At 52.1% G+C, this 18,707-nt stretch overlaps 1 protein-coding gene across 3 annotated transcripts in view; it reads left to right on the top strand.

Moving 5' to 3' along the window:
* The window catches only part of ALOX5 (arachidonate 5-lipoxygenase), a 60,541-nt gene that overhangs the window by 28,628 nt on the left and 13,206 nt on the right, over positions 1–18,707 (top strand). For all 3 annotated transcript variants that reach the window (XM_032271646.1, XM_032271645.1, XM_032271647.1), the window contains exons 4-7: positions 2,018–2,140; positions 11,629–11,735; positions 12,574–12,746; positions 16,297–16,443. In XM_032271646.1, the coding sequence (XP_032127537.1) occupies positions 2,018–2,140; positions 11,629–11,735; positions 12,574–12,746; positions 16,297–16,443 (550 nt within the window). The remainder of the gene's footprint in view (positions 1–2,017; positions 2,141–11,628; positions 11,736–12,573; positions 12,747–16,296; positions 16,444–18,707) is intronic.

The following is an 18,707-nucleotide window of genomic DNA, read 5'->3' as shown; positions in this document are numbered from 1 at the left end:
ACACATGCACACAAATGTTCATTGCAGCACTGTTTACAATAGCAAAGACCTGGAACCAACCCAAATGCCCATCGATGATAGATTGGACAGGGAAAATGTGGCACATATACACCATGGAATATTATGCAGCCATCAAAAACGATGAGTTTGTGTCCTTTGTAGGGACATGGATGAACCTGGAAACCATCATTCTCAGCAAACTCACACAAGAACAGAAAATCAAACACCGCATGTTCTCACTCATAGGCGGGTGTTGAACAGTGAGAACACATGGACACAGGGAGGGGAGCACTACACACTGGGGTCTGTTGGGGGGAAATAGGGGAGGGACAGTGGGAGGTGGGGAGTTGGGGAGAGAGAGCATGGGGTGAAATGCCAGATACAGGTGAAGGGGAGGAAGGCAGCAAATCACACTGCCATGTGTGTACCTATGTAACTATCTTGCATGTTCTTCAGATGTACCCCAAAACCTAAAATGCAATAAAAAAAAAAAAAAAAGAAAGTAAAGCAATAAAGAATGGCTACTCCATAGGCAGAGCAGCAGCATGGACTGCTCGACTGAGCATACTTACAGTTACTTCTTGATCATGTGCTAAAGAGTGGTGAATTAGTCATGACTTTTCCAGAAAAGGGGTGGGCAATTCCAGGAACTGAGAGTTCCTCACTTTTTTAGACCATATAGGGTAACTTCCTAACATTGCCATGGCATTTGTCATAAGACCGGTGGGAGTGTCTTTTAGCATGCTAATACGTTACAATTAGCATTTAATGAGTAGTGAGGATGACCAGAGGTCAGTTTCGTCACCATCTTAGTTTTGTTGGGTTTTTAATTACTTTCTTTCTTTTTTATTTTTAAATAAAGATGGGGTTTCACCATGGTGGCCAGGCAGGTCTTGAACTCCTGACCTCAGGTGATCCACCCATCTCTCAGCCTCCCAAAGTGCTAGGACTACAGGCACGAGCCACAGCACCTGGCCTTTTTAAAATTACTGTCTTTTTTTCTTTTTTTTTAATAAAGGTGGGGTTTCACCATGATGGCCAGGCTGGTCTAGTTTTGTTGGGTTTTGGCCAGCTTCTTTACCACAACCCGTTTTATCAGCAAGGTCTTTGTGACCTGTATCTTGCATCAACATCCTGTCTCATCCTGTGACTTAGAATGCCTAACCTCCGGGGAATGCAGCCCAGTAGGTCTCAGCCTTAATTTACCCAGCCCCTGTTCAAGATGGAGTCACTCTGGTTCAAACACCTCTGACATTTTCAGTTTAAGTTTAGTCAATAAGTAAACAAAAGGAAAAGTAAAATAAACATTTTTCAAAAACCCAAATGCCCAATGCCACAGGATAAGCTTCAAAGGTGCCAGATTTGAGCATGTTTACTGGATGCAGTGCATGGCTTGTTTTGTGGGAAGCTGTTTTGATTTTAACAATCTCTGAACCTGCTATTGGCCAGCAGGTGAGAGAGGGAAGCCTTTCAGCCATTTGTGCCTGGAGCACTCTGCCAGGCGACCTGCTGCTTTATGGCCCTATTGTGAAGGCGTAAGAACGGTCCCATTTCCTGAAATGCCACACTCAGGACTTGCATACAGTCCAGGGCACACACTGACCAAGTTGGCAGAATGGTGGATATCCAGGTTGGGCATGGCTGGGCAGCCTTAGCCCCTTCTACCTCCAGCGACTGGCAAGGCAGGCCTCTGCTGTTCAGTGACACCTCTAGTAGGTGAGGTCTCCTGAGGCTATCTTCAGAGCTTTATACGCACTGGTGCCCACCTGTACCACCGTAAGCCCAGTCCCAGGGTTCCCACTCTGATGCTCAGGGCACAGCAAAGTTGGTGCTGCTGGACTTTGGAAGAAGTTCCAGAACCTTACTGGATATAGGATCAGCCTGCGATGTGTTGACTTTTTTGTGGGTACATCTACCTCCTCGTGTAATATCGTCAGACAGTGTAGGCAACCCCCAGCTGAGGAAGCAGACCAAAGGCCGGCATTTAATCTAATTTCTTCTCCTTTCTCATGCTCAGATGGATGGAGTGGAACCCTGGCTTCCCCTTGAGCATTGATGCCAAATGCCACAAGGATTTACCCCGTGATATCCAGTTTGATAGTGAGAAAGGAGTGGACTTTGTTCTGAATTACTCCAAAGCGTAAGTTTATGAGAACTGAGGGATGCTGGGCAGCCCCTCCAGTGGCTGGTGCTGAGTAGGACCCTCATTTCTTTCTTCATGGGGTCCTTGGGTTGGGAGAACGCCTAGCCGAGCAAAATGCTTTGATGATATGTTGGTCATAGGAGTGGATTTTCAGCGCACATTGCCGGACAACCAGTATCTAAAAAAAAGTCACAACCTAGAGGACTCCAAACACAAAACATAGATGTGTTTTTGGCCCAAAGCAGGGGTCTTCAGTTGGAATGCCTCTTCCCCATCCATATCTCATCCCCTCTATGGCCACTTCAAGGGTGTGAAGACTTTGTGTTCAGGCTGTCACCAAGATGGCAGGTGCTATGGTAAGGATGACCAGAATGCTAGAGCTGACCCCATGACATACGTCCCCTGTTCCTGCATCACAACCCCATGACGGAGGCACAGTCATTGTCCCCATTTTGCACTTAAGGAACTGAGGAATACGGAGGTTGAGTACCTTCCTTGCCCAAGGTCCCCAGCTAATAAATGGCAGATACGGGTTCTGTGCACCTTTGTTTAATCGGAATGTCTGCAGGGCTTTTTAAAGCTTGCCCAGGCTATCTGGAGAATCCGGGCTGCTTGTTAAACATATGGATCCCCTGACCTTAGCCCAGGGCTAGTGGAGGGGTCTTTAAATCTGCACATTGACCCTGTAGGGAATTTAAAAAATCATATCAGTTTGACAAACCCTAAATCCATGGTTCTTAAACCAGACTGAACCTTATGGAATCCAAAAAGTATCTGAGACAGGTCTCGGTCAATTTAGAGGTTTATTTTGCCAAGGTTAAAGACATACATGGAAAAAAGGGAACACAAATCCACAGGAACATTCAGTGGTCTGTGCCTTTTCCCAAAGATGCCTTTAAGGGCATCAATATTTAAAGGGGAAAAGCAGGCTGGAGGGAGGGGATGGTCACGTTGCTGAATCCACATGCTGCAACAGAAAAGGGGCAGGTAGGGGAATGGTCAGTTATGTATTCCTCTTGCGCTCAGTACATCAGCACTTGATAAGATGAACCCAAGAGCTACCTGTGGAGGTTTTTAACCTTTTATCTGTGGCTGTCTTAGTTTCTTGCACGACTCAGCTTTCAGCTTAATTTTTCTCTTTTGGCAGAGTGAATTGGTGTCCAAAGATTTTCTTTTCCTTTTACCCTGTGTAAAAGGATTGATGGTGAATGGATGGTTGGATGGATGAATGGAGGAATTAATGGTGGCGTGAAAGCCAGACTGTCCCTTTCTTATGTCTGCTCAGAGAAGCGTTACTCCTCTGAGGAGTGTTAGCACCTACCAGTGCCGGGCCAACCCTACACCCACAGATGACATTCTACAAGGGTGGGACCCTGGCCTCGGGTCTGCACACCCAGCAGGCAGACAGGGCTGAGAACCCAGTCAACCTTCAAAGCTTAAAATAATATTTATTTATAAACACTGCTCATGTGTTTTGTGGGGCACAATCATCTATTTTAAGCTCCATGGCCATCCTGGGAGGTAAATAATATTACTGACCATTTCTAGGTGAGGAAACTGAGGCTCCAGGGGGTCAAGGTGAAGGAATTTGCCTAAAGTCATTTAGGCAGAAATTGGCAAAACCAGCATTTGAATCCAATCTGTTTGGGTCCAAAGCTGGGACATTTTTTTTCTACCACAATTGGGGTCTACTAGAGAGAAAAATTAAAGCCAAACATCTGGACTAGTAATCCAGAATACCCAACATCTCCCTGGAAACATCACGGCAGTTAAGGGCTCACTTCCCCTCCTCTACTCTGGGATTGGGATTGCTGATCAAAGCCATGTAGCTTTAGTAGGGTGGGTCCCATGCAACAATCAGGACAGAAGGTCCATGTGAAAGAAGCAGTTTGGAGAGAATGATAAGGATGGTGGGGTTGTGAGGGGGAGAGTAGTGCCACCTGGGCTTAGTAATGGTGGAGGAGGGGTTGGAGGAATACAGGATCGATGGACAGAAAAACAGATGGATAGGCAGATGGATGGGTTGAGGGATGGATGGATGGTCAATGAATGGATGAAGGGAAGGAGGAAGGAGGGAAGAAGAGATGAATGGTGGATGGATGGAAGGATAGATGGAGAAACTGATGTATCAATGGATGGATTGATGGAGGGTGGTGAATGGATGGTAGATGGAGGAAGTGTAGATGGATGGATGGATGGAGGAATTAATGGTGAAGGCCAGACTCTCCCTTTCTTATGTCTGCTCAGTGTTTCTGAAGATCATTGTCATCTCTGTATCTCAGGAGCCTCTGTATCTTAGCTATCACAGGATAGGTGCTCACTAAATCCTATTAAAATGAAAGTGTAACCAGCTGGGTCACACTTTCATTTTAACAGGGTTTAATGAACACCTATCCTATGGTATAGATGGTAACTGTGCACCCCTGTCTTGTGTATCCCCATCATAGCTAATGGCAGCCTAGATACATGGTTCTCGATCCTGTGTGTTTAGTGTTACAGATTCCATGCTGCCCACCCCGCACAGACCATGGAACCAGGGGCTCTGCAGTCCAAGTACAGTTATATTTTAAGGGTCCTGGGAGATTCCAGTGTATAGCCAGGATTAAGACCACTGACCTGGATGCCTCCCTGGGCCTCCCCACTCCCCACACATGGTTGCATCTATTTGCTGAGGTGAGTCCATCTGCTGGGTCCCAGGGAGCGTGTCCCTCCTCTCCCAGCTCCACCATCTCTCCTGGGTGAGGGCAGGAGCATCTTTCCCGCTGCCTCCCTGAGCTCCATCTCTTAAGGCACTGGGAGGTCTTATTCTCAAGTGCATGTATAACTTGTTGGAGGCTCTCTCTAAAAAGCAAATATAATTTCTTGGTTGGCTCAATTACAGGTGAGAGCCCAGGTATCTCTGCCCAGAAATGGAGACACTCCATAAGGACACACCCGCCCCTGCCGTCTCTTGGGTCCCACGTGCATAGGACCCTTCACCCTGGTGATCCAGCAGGGCTTTGCAGGGCCTCTCTTGTCTCTGCCCTGGCTGTTTCCTTTGCCACACCCGTCCTTTCTACTTCTTGGCCAAGACATGGGTAAGGGGCCCCTTCTTGCAGAAGCTTCTAGAAGCCCTGGGCCTCAGTGAGGTCTCCTCTGCTGTGTTCCCCAGTGCCGCCACCCTGCCCCTGTCTCAGCCCCAGCAGTGCAGCTGCCCCATGTTTCTCCACATCATCCTGTCACTTAGCCCCTTGGATGATGGCCTAGTGGCAGGAGCAGAGCAAAGGAATCCTGAGAGGGGCCCTTCTGTCCCTCCTGGAGCAGCAGGCCAGACAGTCAGCTTAGTGCCCCCTCTGAGTACCGCTCTGTGTCGGCACAGTGGACGGAGACCCTTGAGCTCTGAGGAGGAGAGAAGAGGTGCCCCTGCATTTGAGGAGCAGAGCCAAGGGGGCTGGACCACAAGGAAGCAGCTCAGAGAAGCCTGTCTGGGGCTGAGGGTTTCCTGGGAGAGGGCCCTGGGCTGGTAGGGGGGACCCTAGGGAAGTCATCTGAGTTCCCTGACCATTGGTGACCTCAAACCAACAATGAGACCCCAGCTCCTCCCCAGGGTTGTTATGAGATTAAAATGGGACCACACACATCAGCTCCTCAGAGAAGTTTCTCCCTAAAGAGAGCCTTTAGTCTTCTCCATTCTTGGTGAGGGGGTCAGGCCCTCTGGGACCAGCGTCACCACCATCACACACCGGCCTAGGGCTGCACTCTTGGAAGGACTCCTGCGCTTGGGGGCTGGGCAGGAGGACCTTCGCTCCACCTGGGTGTCCTCTCTGATGGGACCCAGGAAGGTTTTGGAACCGGGGGCCATCTGACTAGGTCTTACTGGGGCCTGGAGTATGGTGCAGGGCGCTGCAGCAAAGAGAGCACTGTGGGCACAGGTGTGGTGAGGACAGGCCGCCCAAGAGCCAAATGGTTTGCGAAATTTCCTGGTGGTGTGGAGGGAGGAGCAGCTGATGTGTTCACCATCCATTCCGTTTGCAGCCTGGAAGGCGATTGCAGCGGGTGGCAGGGCTGATAACCGAATGTCCTCGTTAAAGGAAATTGAGAAAGAGAGTTTCCTTTCCAGTGGGGTGGAACAGTGCAGAAACGCGGCTGATCCTGGGAGAGGTGAGGGCCAGGCGTGGCGACTCACACGCCCTGGGATTCCCCCCAGGAGACCTGGCAGGGGCAGCTCGAGGAACGGTCACGAGTGGAGCCGCCCTCTCCCCAGAACCACAGGGCGTCTTTCCGTGAAGGCGGCAAGGGAAATGCCAGTCTGTGCTGCCGCGGTGGACGTAGAGGCGCTATAAGCCCGACTTTCCCACGTCCAGGGGCAAATGGGGAGGTGTGACAGTCAAGTCGCGCGGAGGCTGCCCCGGCCGCCTTTGCGATCAGGTGAAGGCGCAGAGGCGGGGAGGCCGGGCGGAGCGCAAGTCACTGGCGAGAGGCCGAGAGAGAACGCGGGGCACCGGGCCCGGGGGTCATTTACAAGAGACGCTGGGCACGAAGGAGGCTGGGGCGAAGATGAGTCCAGGGGTGGGCGTTGGGGTTGAGAGCGCTGCGGATCCGGGCTGAGCCGAGCAGCTGCTGTGGGACTCCCGGCAAGGGACGGGGAAAAGGGGGCCTGGGGCCGGGCAGAGGCCAGGGCGTGCGCTATGAGGGCAGCCACTCCCACCCGCCCTGCCCTAGCCCCGCAGGCCAGACACCTGCCCCCTGCTCCAGGCTACCCAGCTACAGGAATAGCAGCCTCCTGAAGGGGGATGAGGGGCAGGGCGTCGGTGCGGAGGCTCACGCCTATAATGCCAGTGTTCGGGGAGGCTCAAGCCGGAGGATTGCTTGAGCCCAGGAGGTGGAAGCTGCAGTGATCTCGCCACTCCTGCCTGGGCGACAGAGTGAGACTGTCTCAAAAGACAAAAACAGGCCGGGCGTGGTCGCTCACGCCTGTAAACCCAGCACTTTGGGAGGCCGAGGCGGGCAGATCACAAGGTCAAGAGATCCAGACCATCCTGACCAATATGGTGAAACCTCGTCTCTACTAAAAATGCAAAAAAACTAGCCGGGCGTGGTGGTGCGTGCCTGTAATTCCAACTACTCGGGAGGCTGAGGCAGAATTGCTTGAAACCCGAAAACGGAAGTTGCAGTGAGCCAGGATCGTGCCACTGCACTCCAGCCTGGGGATAGAGCAAGACTCTGTCTAAAAATATAAATAAATAAATAAAAGCACCAGGGGTGCAGGGAAGGAGTGACAGTCCCCCAGGCGAGTAGGGCTGCAGAGGGGCCAGGCCAGGAGAGACAGGCCTGGATTGCAGTGGATGGGCGGAATGCGTGTGGCGGAGGGGAGGGTGGCACCAGCACGGGAAGGGGTGGGGGCTAGGCTGGGGTGGGAAGACAGGATGGTGAAGGAAGGAGAGGCAGGAAGGGTAGGGAGCCTGCTGGCCTGGCATTGGAAACCAAAGCGTGGGTTTATTTATGGGAAAAAGACTCCATCCCCTCTTATGGTCACCCCAACTCAGAAACCATTTGACCCCATGTCACCAAAACACTCATAGGAACCACTTTTCCTGTGACACAAGTAGGATTCTTCCACTTCCCAAATGCTACCCAAAAGCCTCTGAAATCCTTGGAAATTTAAAAAATAATCCCCTCCTATTAGCCAATGCCTATAAAACATATTGACTTTCATTAAATTTTATTGTGAAATCAGAGATGTGTCCCATTGTAAAATAAATTTGTTTGGAAAATGTAAGGGGGGAAATCCCATCTAAAAGTTAGACAAGGCTAGAAATTTTCAATTTTATTTGCTAAGGTAGCATTGTGTTGTTGCTGTTGTTAAAAATGCATCATAAAATAAGACCAAGAGTTAATACGAAGCATGAAGTCATGTTTCCCTCAAAGAAAACGATTTGTTCGGTAGTCAGGTTAATTTGAAAAACATTGCAAATTCTTTAGCAGTGGTTCTCAAAGTATAGCTTTCATCAGAATCCCCTGGGGCCCTTGTTAAAATCTGGATGGCCACACCCATCCCCTAGAGTGGGTTAAACTCAGTGCCCACTCACAGGAAACTGAAACTCGTGATTGAGGTCAACTAGGAGGCCTTCCCCGTTGAACCGCTGGCTTGGGACAACTTGGTTTCTGCACCGCTTCTGAGTAATTCTGGCACCCAGTTCCTCCTAGCCACCTGCTGTGCCTGGAAGGAAGCCAGCCCTCCTCAGCAGGCTTTGCCCCCTCCCTGCACAGCACAACTATGGCATGGAAAATGGAAAAGCTGTTAGCAGAAGCAAAGAGCAGGGAGGCCAAGGAAGCAGGGCTCCCACCCCACCTGACACACAGCCAGCAGCTGGTGCCCAGCCACGGCCACAACTTGGTGCGGGAGAAAGCTGAAGGCTCAGGAGAAAGCGAGGTCACCACCCCTACGCCAGGTGACCACGGTGGCTGTTACCTGCCTGGGTGGCCTTGAAAAAGCCTGGTTCCCTCTCTGGCCTGCGGGTTCCTTCTTTGTACAAAAATGGATCTTTGAAGCCTGAATATTCCAGTTATCTATAAGGATACAGAAATATTTTGCCTCTAGATGACATGCAAATGTGTTCCTCCCAACTCCACTTCTTCCTGGATCTGTGGCTTCCTCTGAGAACTGCCACACCCACCCTGTTTTCAGAGCAAACCTGTTTTGAGGTCAAAAAGACCCAGCTGGGGAGATGGTGACTCACTCCTGATTCCTCCAAAGAATAGGGGTGAGCAACCACCCAGGACCTCAGGCACCCCAACACCGGACCCCTTTCTGAGGCACCATCTGGTACTGGGCCATCTTCAGGCCCTACAGGGCTCTCGGGGCCTGGCAAGGCCTCTCATCTCCCAGAAATAAGTTATTTTCCCCACCCAGACTGACACTTAAACAGCAGACATTTGCCTCTCACAGGTTTGGATGCCACAATGAGGTTTACTCCTCTATCTTGACAAGGGCTTCTGGCCCAGAACACTCAGCTGACGAGGGGTTCTGGGGGAGGAAGGAGGCAGCAGGGCTGAAAGAAGCTTCTCTGGGTATTCCAGTGCCTGACTGCTGGTCATAATCCTGGTGAGGTCGCAGCAGGCTCCCTGGAAGGCTGCAACAGGCACCTGCGTAAAAGCCCCTCCTTCCGCACAAGGGGCTGGATGCAGGTGAAGAAGGCACCCGAAGGACTGGAAGATGATGCTGGCTGGCATTATTCAACAGCTCCAGGGTGCTGCAGCACTGAGCACCTACTGTATGAGCCCATCATGAAGCTGCCCACACTGTCCAGGCTGTGCCACGGCAACTTCCAGCAGTTCCTCCTCTCAGTCACCTGCAGGCTGCTGGGTCGTCCTGACACATGAGGAAAAAAAGACAATGCTCACAAAGGCGTCCAGCCTCATGGCCCCAGGACCCTCTCCTGAGCATCATGGCCTCCTAGAAGACCCAGGGTGACCAGGACAAAGGAGACAAGCATTTTCTAAGCTGAGGAAGGATGGAAGGGGACTGCTGTTCTGCCTGGATGCTCCCCTAGGCCTGGCAGGGCAGGCAGCAGAGACCCCCAGTGTCTCTTGCTTATCCTAGGAGTTCCCCCTGTGGTTGCTCCAATTTGCTGCCTTCATGCATGTTTACAGGGTGACTTCTCTGGGACAACAGAGCTGGGATGTCACCAAGCCCTGTGTCCCATCAGTCAGGCTCTCCCCAGACTCCATCCTCTGATTCTGCAAGATCAGGAGAGTGTATGGAGGTCCCTGACTCCCCAGCTTTCCCCATGACAAGGTGTGGTGTGTCTACAGCTCAGCTCCAGCCACACTCCACCTGAGAAGTGGGTCCAGGCAGAGCACTGGGCCCTGGCCGCCTAGGGCTGCCTCCTCGAGGTGCCCAGGAAGCAGGGAGTCACTGGGGGAGTTCTCCAGGTACAGTCCCCTGCACAGGTGAGGTCACCTCCCAGTCCACGAGGCAATGCTGCATGAGCCCCTCTGGATGCTAGGAGGCCTGGGCTCGATACTGAGTAAAGCACAGGCATGACCGTTCCCTCAGCATGCTTAGGGCAGCGGGCACAGATTCACACACATGAGTTTGCACTTAAGCTGCAGTAAGAGCTACAGAGGAAATGAACAGAGATGGCATCATAGGAGTGAGCCCTCCAGACACACTTACTCCATCTGTGCAGAAGGAGAATGGCGTAGCCTGTTGGGACAGCCACATCAAAATACCGCAGACCAGATGGCTTAAACAGCAGACATTTGTCTCTCACAGGTCTAGAAATCCAAGATTAGGGTGCCAGCCAATCGACTTCCTGGTGAGGGCTCTCTTCCCAGGTTGCAGATGTCTCTCTGTGTTCCCACAGTATGGTCACATGGCAGAGGAGAGAGGGGGACGGGGCATGAATAAGCCCTCTGCTGCCTTCCTCTTCTTACAGGGACACTAATCCCATTATAGGCGCCCCACCCTCGTGACCTTATTTAACCCTAATCACTTTCCAAAGGCCTCACCTCCTAATGCCATCACACTGGGGATCAGGGCTTCAGCATGTGGATTTGGGGGGCACAATTCACTCCATAGCAGAGAAAAAAGGGGCACAGAGCATTCCAGGTTGAAGGAAACAGATGTACAGAGGCCCAAGGCAAAGGTGTGAGATCTGAGGTGCAGCCAGAGTCAGGCTGAAGAGCGGACAGAGATTGAGCACTGATGGTGGGGAAGAGACAGGATAACGAGTTAATCTCAGTCATGTGTGTGCCAGAGAGGGAAACTGAGGCAGGGTGTGTCACGTTGAACACTGGGCAGCATTCCAGCGCCCCTGTCCTGCACCCTGTGGGATTATGGAGGAAGCCTGGGAAGCATCTCCCCTCTTTTCCACCTTTTCAAGACCCATCCCACACCGTGCCTCCTCCAGGAAGCCCTGGGGATTGCTCATATACTCACATCTCACTCCTTAGTACCTGCAGCCTGCCTTCTGAATTTAGCAAGCTCTAACCTTGGGTTTCTATTTTCTGGTCCTGCGCAGTGAGCATTTGAAAACTTCCGTCTTCCTTAGCACCAAGTGCAGAGCCATTTAGCAGAAAATAAATGAGTTTTCAAGTCAATTGAACTGTTCATCTCTCCAAAATCCAGGCAACACAGTAGAGCAACTGGCTCTCTCTTCCTGGAAGCTTGCTCATGGCCTGGCCCACCGAGTAGGGGGGCAACAAGTGCCTGAGGAGGAAACGAATGAATGAATGAGTGAATGAACACATGTGTGGTTGGAATTCAAGGCACTATGGGCTATTCTGGACAGTACTGATTGGCCTGTCCTCCACAGGTGAGGTGCAGTTGGAACAGCATTCAGTATAGGTGCCAGTTTCTGTCCTGGTTCCAAAAGGCCAATTACCTGCCTCCTCGGAGCTTCCTGGGGGGTTGTGAGGACCCCTGAGGGCTCAGTGTGAAGGAGCTCTGCAGAGGGAGGCATGGCTGGCGTGTGTGAGGTGACTTCTCTCTTGGTCTGCAGGATGGAGAACCTGTTCATCAACCGCTTCATGCACATGTTCCAGTCTTCCTGGAATGATTTTGCTGACTTTGAGAAAATCTTTGTCAAGATCAGCAACACTATTTCTGGTGAGTGTGCTTCTGGGGGCTCTAGTGGTGCTGGGGAGAGGGGAAGCTGCTTTCCCGTCTGAGACTTGCTGGGAAATTGGCAAGGGCTTTCCCACCTGCTGCAGCACGGGGGGCCTCTTGCTACCACGTGACCCTGGCCAGCAGCCCCTACACTCCACACCTTTTGCATCACTGTGGTCACCCTTGTGCCCAGAGGCTTCTCCTCCTCCGATAGTCAAGCTCGAGCACCCTTGACCTCATTTCACCCTCAAAAGTCTCAAGAATAATGACTTTTTCTTGGCACAGATCAACCATTTGTGCTTCTGAATAGAGCAAAAGCAAAACTTGGCTTGTGTTTTAGGCATTTACATGAAAGCAATTTTGGGTTCCTTTGGACTAGGATGTGTTTGGTGAAAGCACTAGCTTTATAATGCCCAGTCATGACATGGGAACGATGTTAAGGAGGCAGGAATGGCTGGCCGAGAAGAGGTGCTGAAATCAGGACGTGGGGAACCGCCCTTGGCAAACTCCTCCTAGGGACTCCCCTCCACTCCCTTCCTCCTTCCATCCTGGACTCTCCATGCTGGGCTGCAGGATCTGAGTTCATGAGAGACTGGTGCCCCGGGAGGCTTCTGAGCCACTAAGGGCCGGCTCAGGTATGATGAGGTGGTGCCACAGCCTGACCCAGTGGCAGGCAGGGGGCAGCAACTGGGCACAGCAGGTGGAGCTGTGCCCAGCCAGGGAGCACTCAGGGAAGGAGACCAGGCAGGGACTCTGCTCTCAGGAGGGGTCAAAAAAACCACAGGCCTGCCTGCCCTCTGCTCAGAGCTCAGGATGGGCCTTACTTCTCTCCTGGTAGAACGAGTCATGAATCACTGGCAAGAAGACCTGATGTTTGGCTACCAGTTCCTGAACGGCTGCAACCCTGTGTTGATCCAGCGCTGCACGGAGCTGCCCAAGAAGCTCCCGGTGACCACAGAGATGGTGGAGTGCAGCCTGGAGCGGCAGCTCAGCTTGGAGCAGGAGGTCCAGGTAGGGGTTGAGGGGCTGGAGAAGTGTCCAAGGCCACAGTCTGTCAGGTGGAAGCCACTCCCTCCTGGCCAGCTCTCATAGGCCCTAAGACGCTAACTGCAGGCCCATCTGGGCTGGAGCAGCCACTTCCTTTTCCTGGCAACATTGTCAGCTAGGGTCCCGGCCATTACGCAGGCTGTCTTGTGCAACGTCAGGGGAGGAATTGCGGGGCGTGTTTCTCCATGATGCTCGAGTCTGGGAACATATGTCAATATTTTCACTATCAGTATCAATAATTACAGGAGCTCCCCTTAATTAGGGGGTTCTGTGGTGGGATAGGCATTGTGACAGGTGCTTTATACACATAGTCATCAGTTGTGACCCACCTTGCACAGGAGAAAACACTGGAGAAAGAAGCAGACCTTGTGTGAGAATAAAAAAAGGAGCACAAGGAGAAACTCAACAGAATGCTTGACTTTCTGGTTAGAAATGCTGCTGCCCATGCTCCTGTTGCACCCTCCTCCCCACCCTCACCTGCAGACTGGGTCCCCTCTGGCTGCAAGGCTGACCTAGTCTTGAGACAGAAGTTCAAACCAACTCCACCTGGCTCTGGTGGGGCTCCGCAACAGGCGCTAGCTCATCAGTCTGCCTCTTCCCCATGGAGCCAGCATGATGGGGCCTCCTGCCACCCAGGCCCTGCTGCTGCCCCAGGTGTCCAGGTAGCCTCTGCCGCTTCCAGTCCCCTTGTCTTTTGAGCTCAGCTCACCCTGGGGCTCTAGTTGGAGAGAGACGGTTGGTGCCCTCTAGGGATAAACCTCCAGCCCCAGTACCTGGCCCACTTGAATCTACAGGGCACCCACCCAGCTGAAGTCTCTGCACAAGTCTCCTGCCCCAGGGCAGGCAGTGCTTCCTAGCCTTCTCCTCCTGCACCCCACCAGGCCCGGAACACTTCCTGGTCATGTGAACAGCTGACAATAACAATCCCACACACACAGAGGGAGCATCTGTGTTCCTCACTGGACAGAATTGTCAGACATAGTAACATTGATTCAGTGGCTATAGGTTTCAAACTTCAAGTCAGAGATCATAGAACCTTAAGCCATACAGAATCCTAGAATTGGAAGGCTCTGAGCAGCTGTCTTTGCACAAGGCAGCCAAGGAGTGGCCGTCCTCAGCACCTGGGCAGGACATCAGCTTCCCATTGGGAGTCTCAGCCACCTCCAGGGCATGTGGGTTACGGGTCACTTTTCCTTTGAACTGAGCCACGCCTCACTGACTGGACTCTTACACACACACTGCCCTACCTCCTACACACCAGCATGACTCTTAATCCTCACAGTCATTCACGCTGCCCTTCTGGCAGCATCCTAGTGATCTACAGCAAGCTGGTGGCCTACTAAAAATACCTACATTGTTGTTTTTTAAAGTGTACAGTTGGGCTGGGCGCGGTGGCTCACACCTGTAATCTCAGCACTTTGAGAGGCCGAGGCAGGCCAATCATCCGAGGTCAGGAGTTCAAGACCAGCCTGGCCAACACGGTGAAACCCTGTCTTTAAAAAAAAAAAAAAAAAAGTGCAGTTATTTCTCTGAACATGAATACAGAAATTGTATCCCTGTTGTTGGTACGATTCATTGTTCCAGGTCAAGTTTGTTTGAGCTCTTAGACTTTATGTTAGGATTCTTTCGTTTCAGATCACAAAAGTCAACTCAATCTGGTTTAATGAAGAAGTGTATTGCCTCAATGCTAACTCGTTTGGGACCAGAACTCAGAGTCTCCTGGCACTGTCTCTCTCTCCATGTCTCAATTCTCTGCCTCTAGCAGTTTTCTCCTTAGAAGGGTTTTCTTATGTGGAGGTAAAGAATGATCACCAGCGGCTTCAGATTTACCTTCCACCAGCTTAGCAAACACCACCCACTCCCAGCAAGAAAGACCCTGTTTCCCAACACTCCCAGCAGATGTCTTAGGCCATCCTCTGGCCTCACCAATTCTGTGAGCCAGTGCCTGTGGCCAGGAGAATGGAATACGCTGACCCAAAGGGGACAGGGACTCTAGACAGACAAGAGCACCAGTGTTTCAGCAGCAAAATCCCAAAAAGTCAGAACTGAGAGAGAGGTGAGCTCCTTGTTTTCCTTGGAATAACAGAGAAATGTTGCAGGCATCGCCCCCAAATCCCAGGCCTCCTGTTCCCAGCATCACGTTCACCAGCCTGGGTGGTCTCAAGATTGGATTAGCAGTCCTTCCTTCTGGGTAGAGTCTGATGGTCACTTCAGCTCTCAAAGTCCAGATGTCCAGCCGTCGTCCTGGAAGGCAAGCCAGCGCTGTGCCCTACGAGCCCGAGGTTCTCCACCTGCCCACCCCCAGACAAGGTGCCCTGAGCGCCTTCGCGGGGAAAGTCCCCGTCCCCATCCCCTCTCCCACGCTTAACGTGACAGATGCTCAGAGCTCATCCCTGGTGTCACACGACACAAAGGAGGAAGGCGGTGGCCAGGCTCCAAGCTCCCGCCGTCCTGGTTGGGCAGCTTCTGTCCCCATGGGGCAGCCTGGGATTCCTGCGCGCGGGCGTGATCGGTGAAGCTGCAGCGGGGTGCTCTGGGATGTGTCCAGGCAGCGCAGACCTCGACCCCTCTGCAGCCGGGACCCTCACCCTTTCCTTCATCACTCAGGCAACAGAAAAGGCTTCAGAAAGAGCGGCCCTGCCGCGGGCTTAAGGGCTGCGTGCCCGGCCCAGCAGGCCCACCCCTTGCCCTGCGTTCCTAGGGGCGCCTCTGCGCTTCCCACTTCACCAGCACGCTCCTTTTGTGTCGAGGTGTGTTAACTCCTACAGAAAAGGGCACAGATCCGAGGGTCAGCAAGCCTGACGAATTTACACCAATGACCCACCGTGTCCCCAGTCTCGTACCAGGGCACAACACGCCCGCCCTGCAGACCACCCCCATCCGCCACCCGGTCACTGCAAACCCGTCCCTCTCTGCTTCTGCAGCCCCTCTCCCGCCACATGCCCATTCCCGCCCCCGCAGACCTGTCCTACCTCCTGGAGAGCCCCCTCAGCCCCTGTAGTCTCCCACTCCTGCAGAATCCCCTCCCCCTTCCCCCGTCTCCTGCCCAATCGGGCGGACAGCCCCGCCCTGCCCCGCTTCCCGTCTCTTCCTCCCAAGGGGAACCCTTGTCCTGGCTCTGACTGGGGTTGAGTTGCCCAGCTTTGACCTCTGTGGAGAGTCTTTCAGGACCATTTTTTGACATTTAACTGGTCACATCTATTTCATCTAACCTCTCCTTTCTTCTTATTAAACTGACACTCAGGGTGGTCTCTCATCTTTCATGTGAGTCAGGCAGGTTTTAGATACCACAAATGCTGCCATTCCTTCACCTTGACCAAACTGCCACAACCTGTGAGCATGCTCCATGTGACTCAATCAGCCTTTGAGTCAAGAGGAGAGACGTTCACATTCTGAACTCTGCTGAGCCCTAGGGAAGGGAGAGGGGGCCCCAGGGGTCAACATTCTTTCCCCAGGCCTGATTCTTGGTCCATCTGCTGAGCCTGATTTGCACACATCTCTCTGCCTCCTGCAGCAAGGGAACATTTTCGTAGTGGACTTTGAGCTGTTGGATGGCATCGATGCCAACAAAACAGACCCCTGCACACTCCAGTTCCTGGCGGCGCCCATCTGCTTACTGTATAAGAACCTGGCCAACAAGATCGTCCCCATTGCCATCCAGGTAGGCTGCTGGGGTACACACCTTTCTGGGCAGCACAGTCCTCGGCGATCCAGGACTCCTGGGTGGCTCCATTCACACTCCAGCTGAGGAAGCTATGCCTTGAAAGACACTAGGGCTCCCGCCTGCCCTGAGGTGTGCCGTCCGCAGGGGTGGAGAGGGCTCTACTCCCCTGAGGCACGCTCGAGAAACCCCTGGCCGGTCAAGGCACACTGTGGAGGACCTGTCCTGGGATGACATTCTATACTCTCCACCTCAGCACGCTGACCAGGGGCCCCCAATCAAGGTGCTTCCAGGGGTCAGGCAGGTGAAGCTGTGGGCTGAGCTGGAGACCAAGGCCACTGAGGGGCACCATGGGCTCTGGGGTCAGGAACCAGGCCAGTCTGGGGATGTCACCTTTGATGATGGTGTGGGTCCTTACGTCTACCTAAGACTAGAGAAGAGGAAGAGGGGGACCCTGGAGGAGGCAGGCGGGCACAGGGCTTTGTCTTCCCCTGTTCCTGGCACCAGCTTGCTGCCAGACTGGGAGCTGGTATGCAGACAGCAGGGGCCAGGGCCAGGACTGGACTGCGTATAGGTCCGTGGGGGTAGGGAGGAACTACACAGGGGACCCCATGGGAGACTGGCAGATGAGCATTCAGCAAATAATGTCCATGAAATGGACCGTGGGAGCTGTGGACACAATAGCAGCTGGATAGGTCAGGCAGCAGCCACATGCCAAGACTATCCCAGGGGTTAACCTTCACAGTCCACAATCCCCACCCTCCATTCTAAATCTCAAAAATCTGAAAATTGCTGCATATTTCAAAAATGTGCAGCAAATTCATTTTCTGTAAACAAACCTTCTTTGAAGCAATAGGTGAGGTTATTTAGAGGCTTATTCCTATTCAGTGTGATATGCCTGTGGATCACTGCAGAAATGCTGCTGTTTGATTGTAAAAGATTATGTTGCCCTAGACCTGGGGTGGGAGGGGGTATGGCATATAATGAAGTATACCCACTGCTAAAATCCTAAAACTTCTGGATTCTGCAGCACATTTGACCACTGGGGTTTTAGATAACCTATCTTTATCTGTGTAATCATCACCACAACTCTCCTAGGTAGTGGGCTCTATTGATGTTGATCATTTTACCCAGATAAGGAAGCTGAGGCACAGGTGCCCACAGCCAGCCACAGAGCTAGGATTCAAGCCAGGTCATCTGACTCTAGATTCCAGGGTCCCCACAGTCTCCTGGGGCATGTACTGTCAGAGGAGTTTCCTGTCTGTTACCAGAGAGAAGCCCTGTGCCTAAGAAACTGAAGCAGCAGGTAAAGGGACAGGAGACCTAAAAGAAGACAACATTGCTAGGAGATTCCAGGAGATCCCAGACAGTACTGGTGGGTGCCTTCAAAAGCTTGGCTCAGAGACCTCTTGGAGCAGCCTGGAGTCAGGGGCCTGGCTTAAATTCCAGCTCAGTCACTTGTTAGCAGGCTGTGGAACCTTGGGCAAGCCACAGAATGTTCCCGAGTCTCTTTCTTGTTCTGAAAATGGAAACTTTGCAAAGCATAAAGACCCAAGCAAATGAAAGCTAGAGGATAGTAAATCCAAGATCTGGTTCTTTGAAAGGCCAAAAAATAATAATAATAACCTCCTCTTGAGGCTGATGGAAAAAGAGAGGAGAGAGAGAGAGAAAGAGAGAGAGAGATACAAAGAGAGAGATAGAGAGAGAGAGAGAGAAAAAAAGTATGGAAGATTCAGAAGAAAAAAGGAGTCATAAGAAGAGTAATTATAGCCAAGCACCGTGATGGTGCGTAACTGTAGTCCCAGCTACTTGGGAGGCTGAGGCAGGAGGCTCATTTGAGGCTGAATTGTGCTATGATTACACCTGTGAGTAGCCACAGCACTCTAGCCTGAGCAACACAGTGAGACCCCATCTCTTAAAAAAAGAAGCGTAATTAGATTATATATTTCTTTTCTTTTCTTTTTTTTTCTTCTTTTTTTTTTTTTTTTTTTGAGACGGAGTTTCACTCATGTTACCCAGGCTGGAGTGCAATGGCGCGATCTCGGCTCACCGCAACCTCTGCCTCCTGGGTTCAGGCAATTCTCCTGCCTCAGCCTCCTGAGTAGCTGGGATTACAGGCACGCACCACCATGCCCAGCTAATTTTTTGTATTTTTAGTAGAGACGGGGTTTCACCATGTTGACCAGGATGGTCTCGATCTCTTGACCTTGTGATCCACCCGCCTCGGCCTCCCAAAGTGCTGGGATTACAGGCTTGAGCCACCG

The sequence above is a fragment of the Sapajus apella genome, unplaced genomic scaffold (genome assembly GCF_009761245.1).
Source record: "Sapajus apella isolate SASKATOON/1434 unplaced genomic scaffold, GSC_monkey_1.0 scaffold243, whole genome shotgun sequence".
Classification (NCBI taxonomy): Eukaryota; Metazoa; Chordata; class Mammalia; order Primates; family Cebidae; genus Sapajus; species Sapajus apella.
This window is presented reverse-complemented; position numbering and strand designations above follow the sequence as displayed.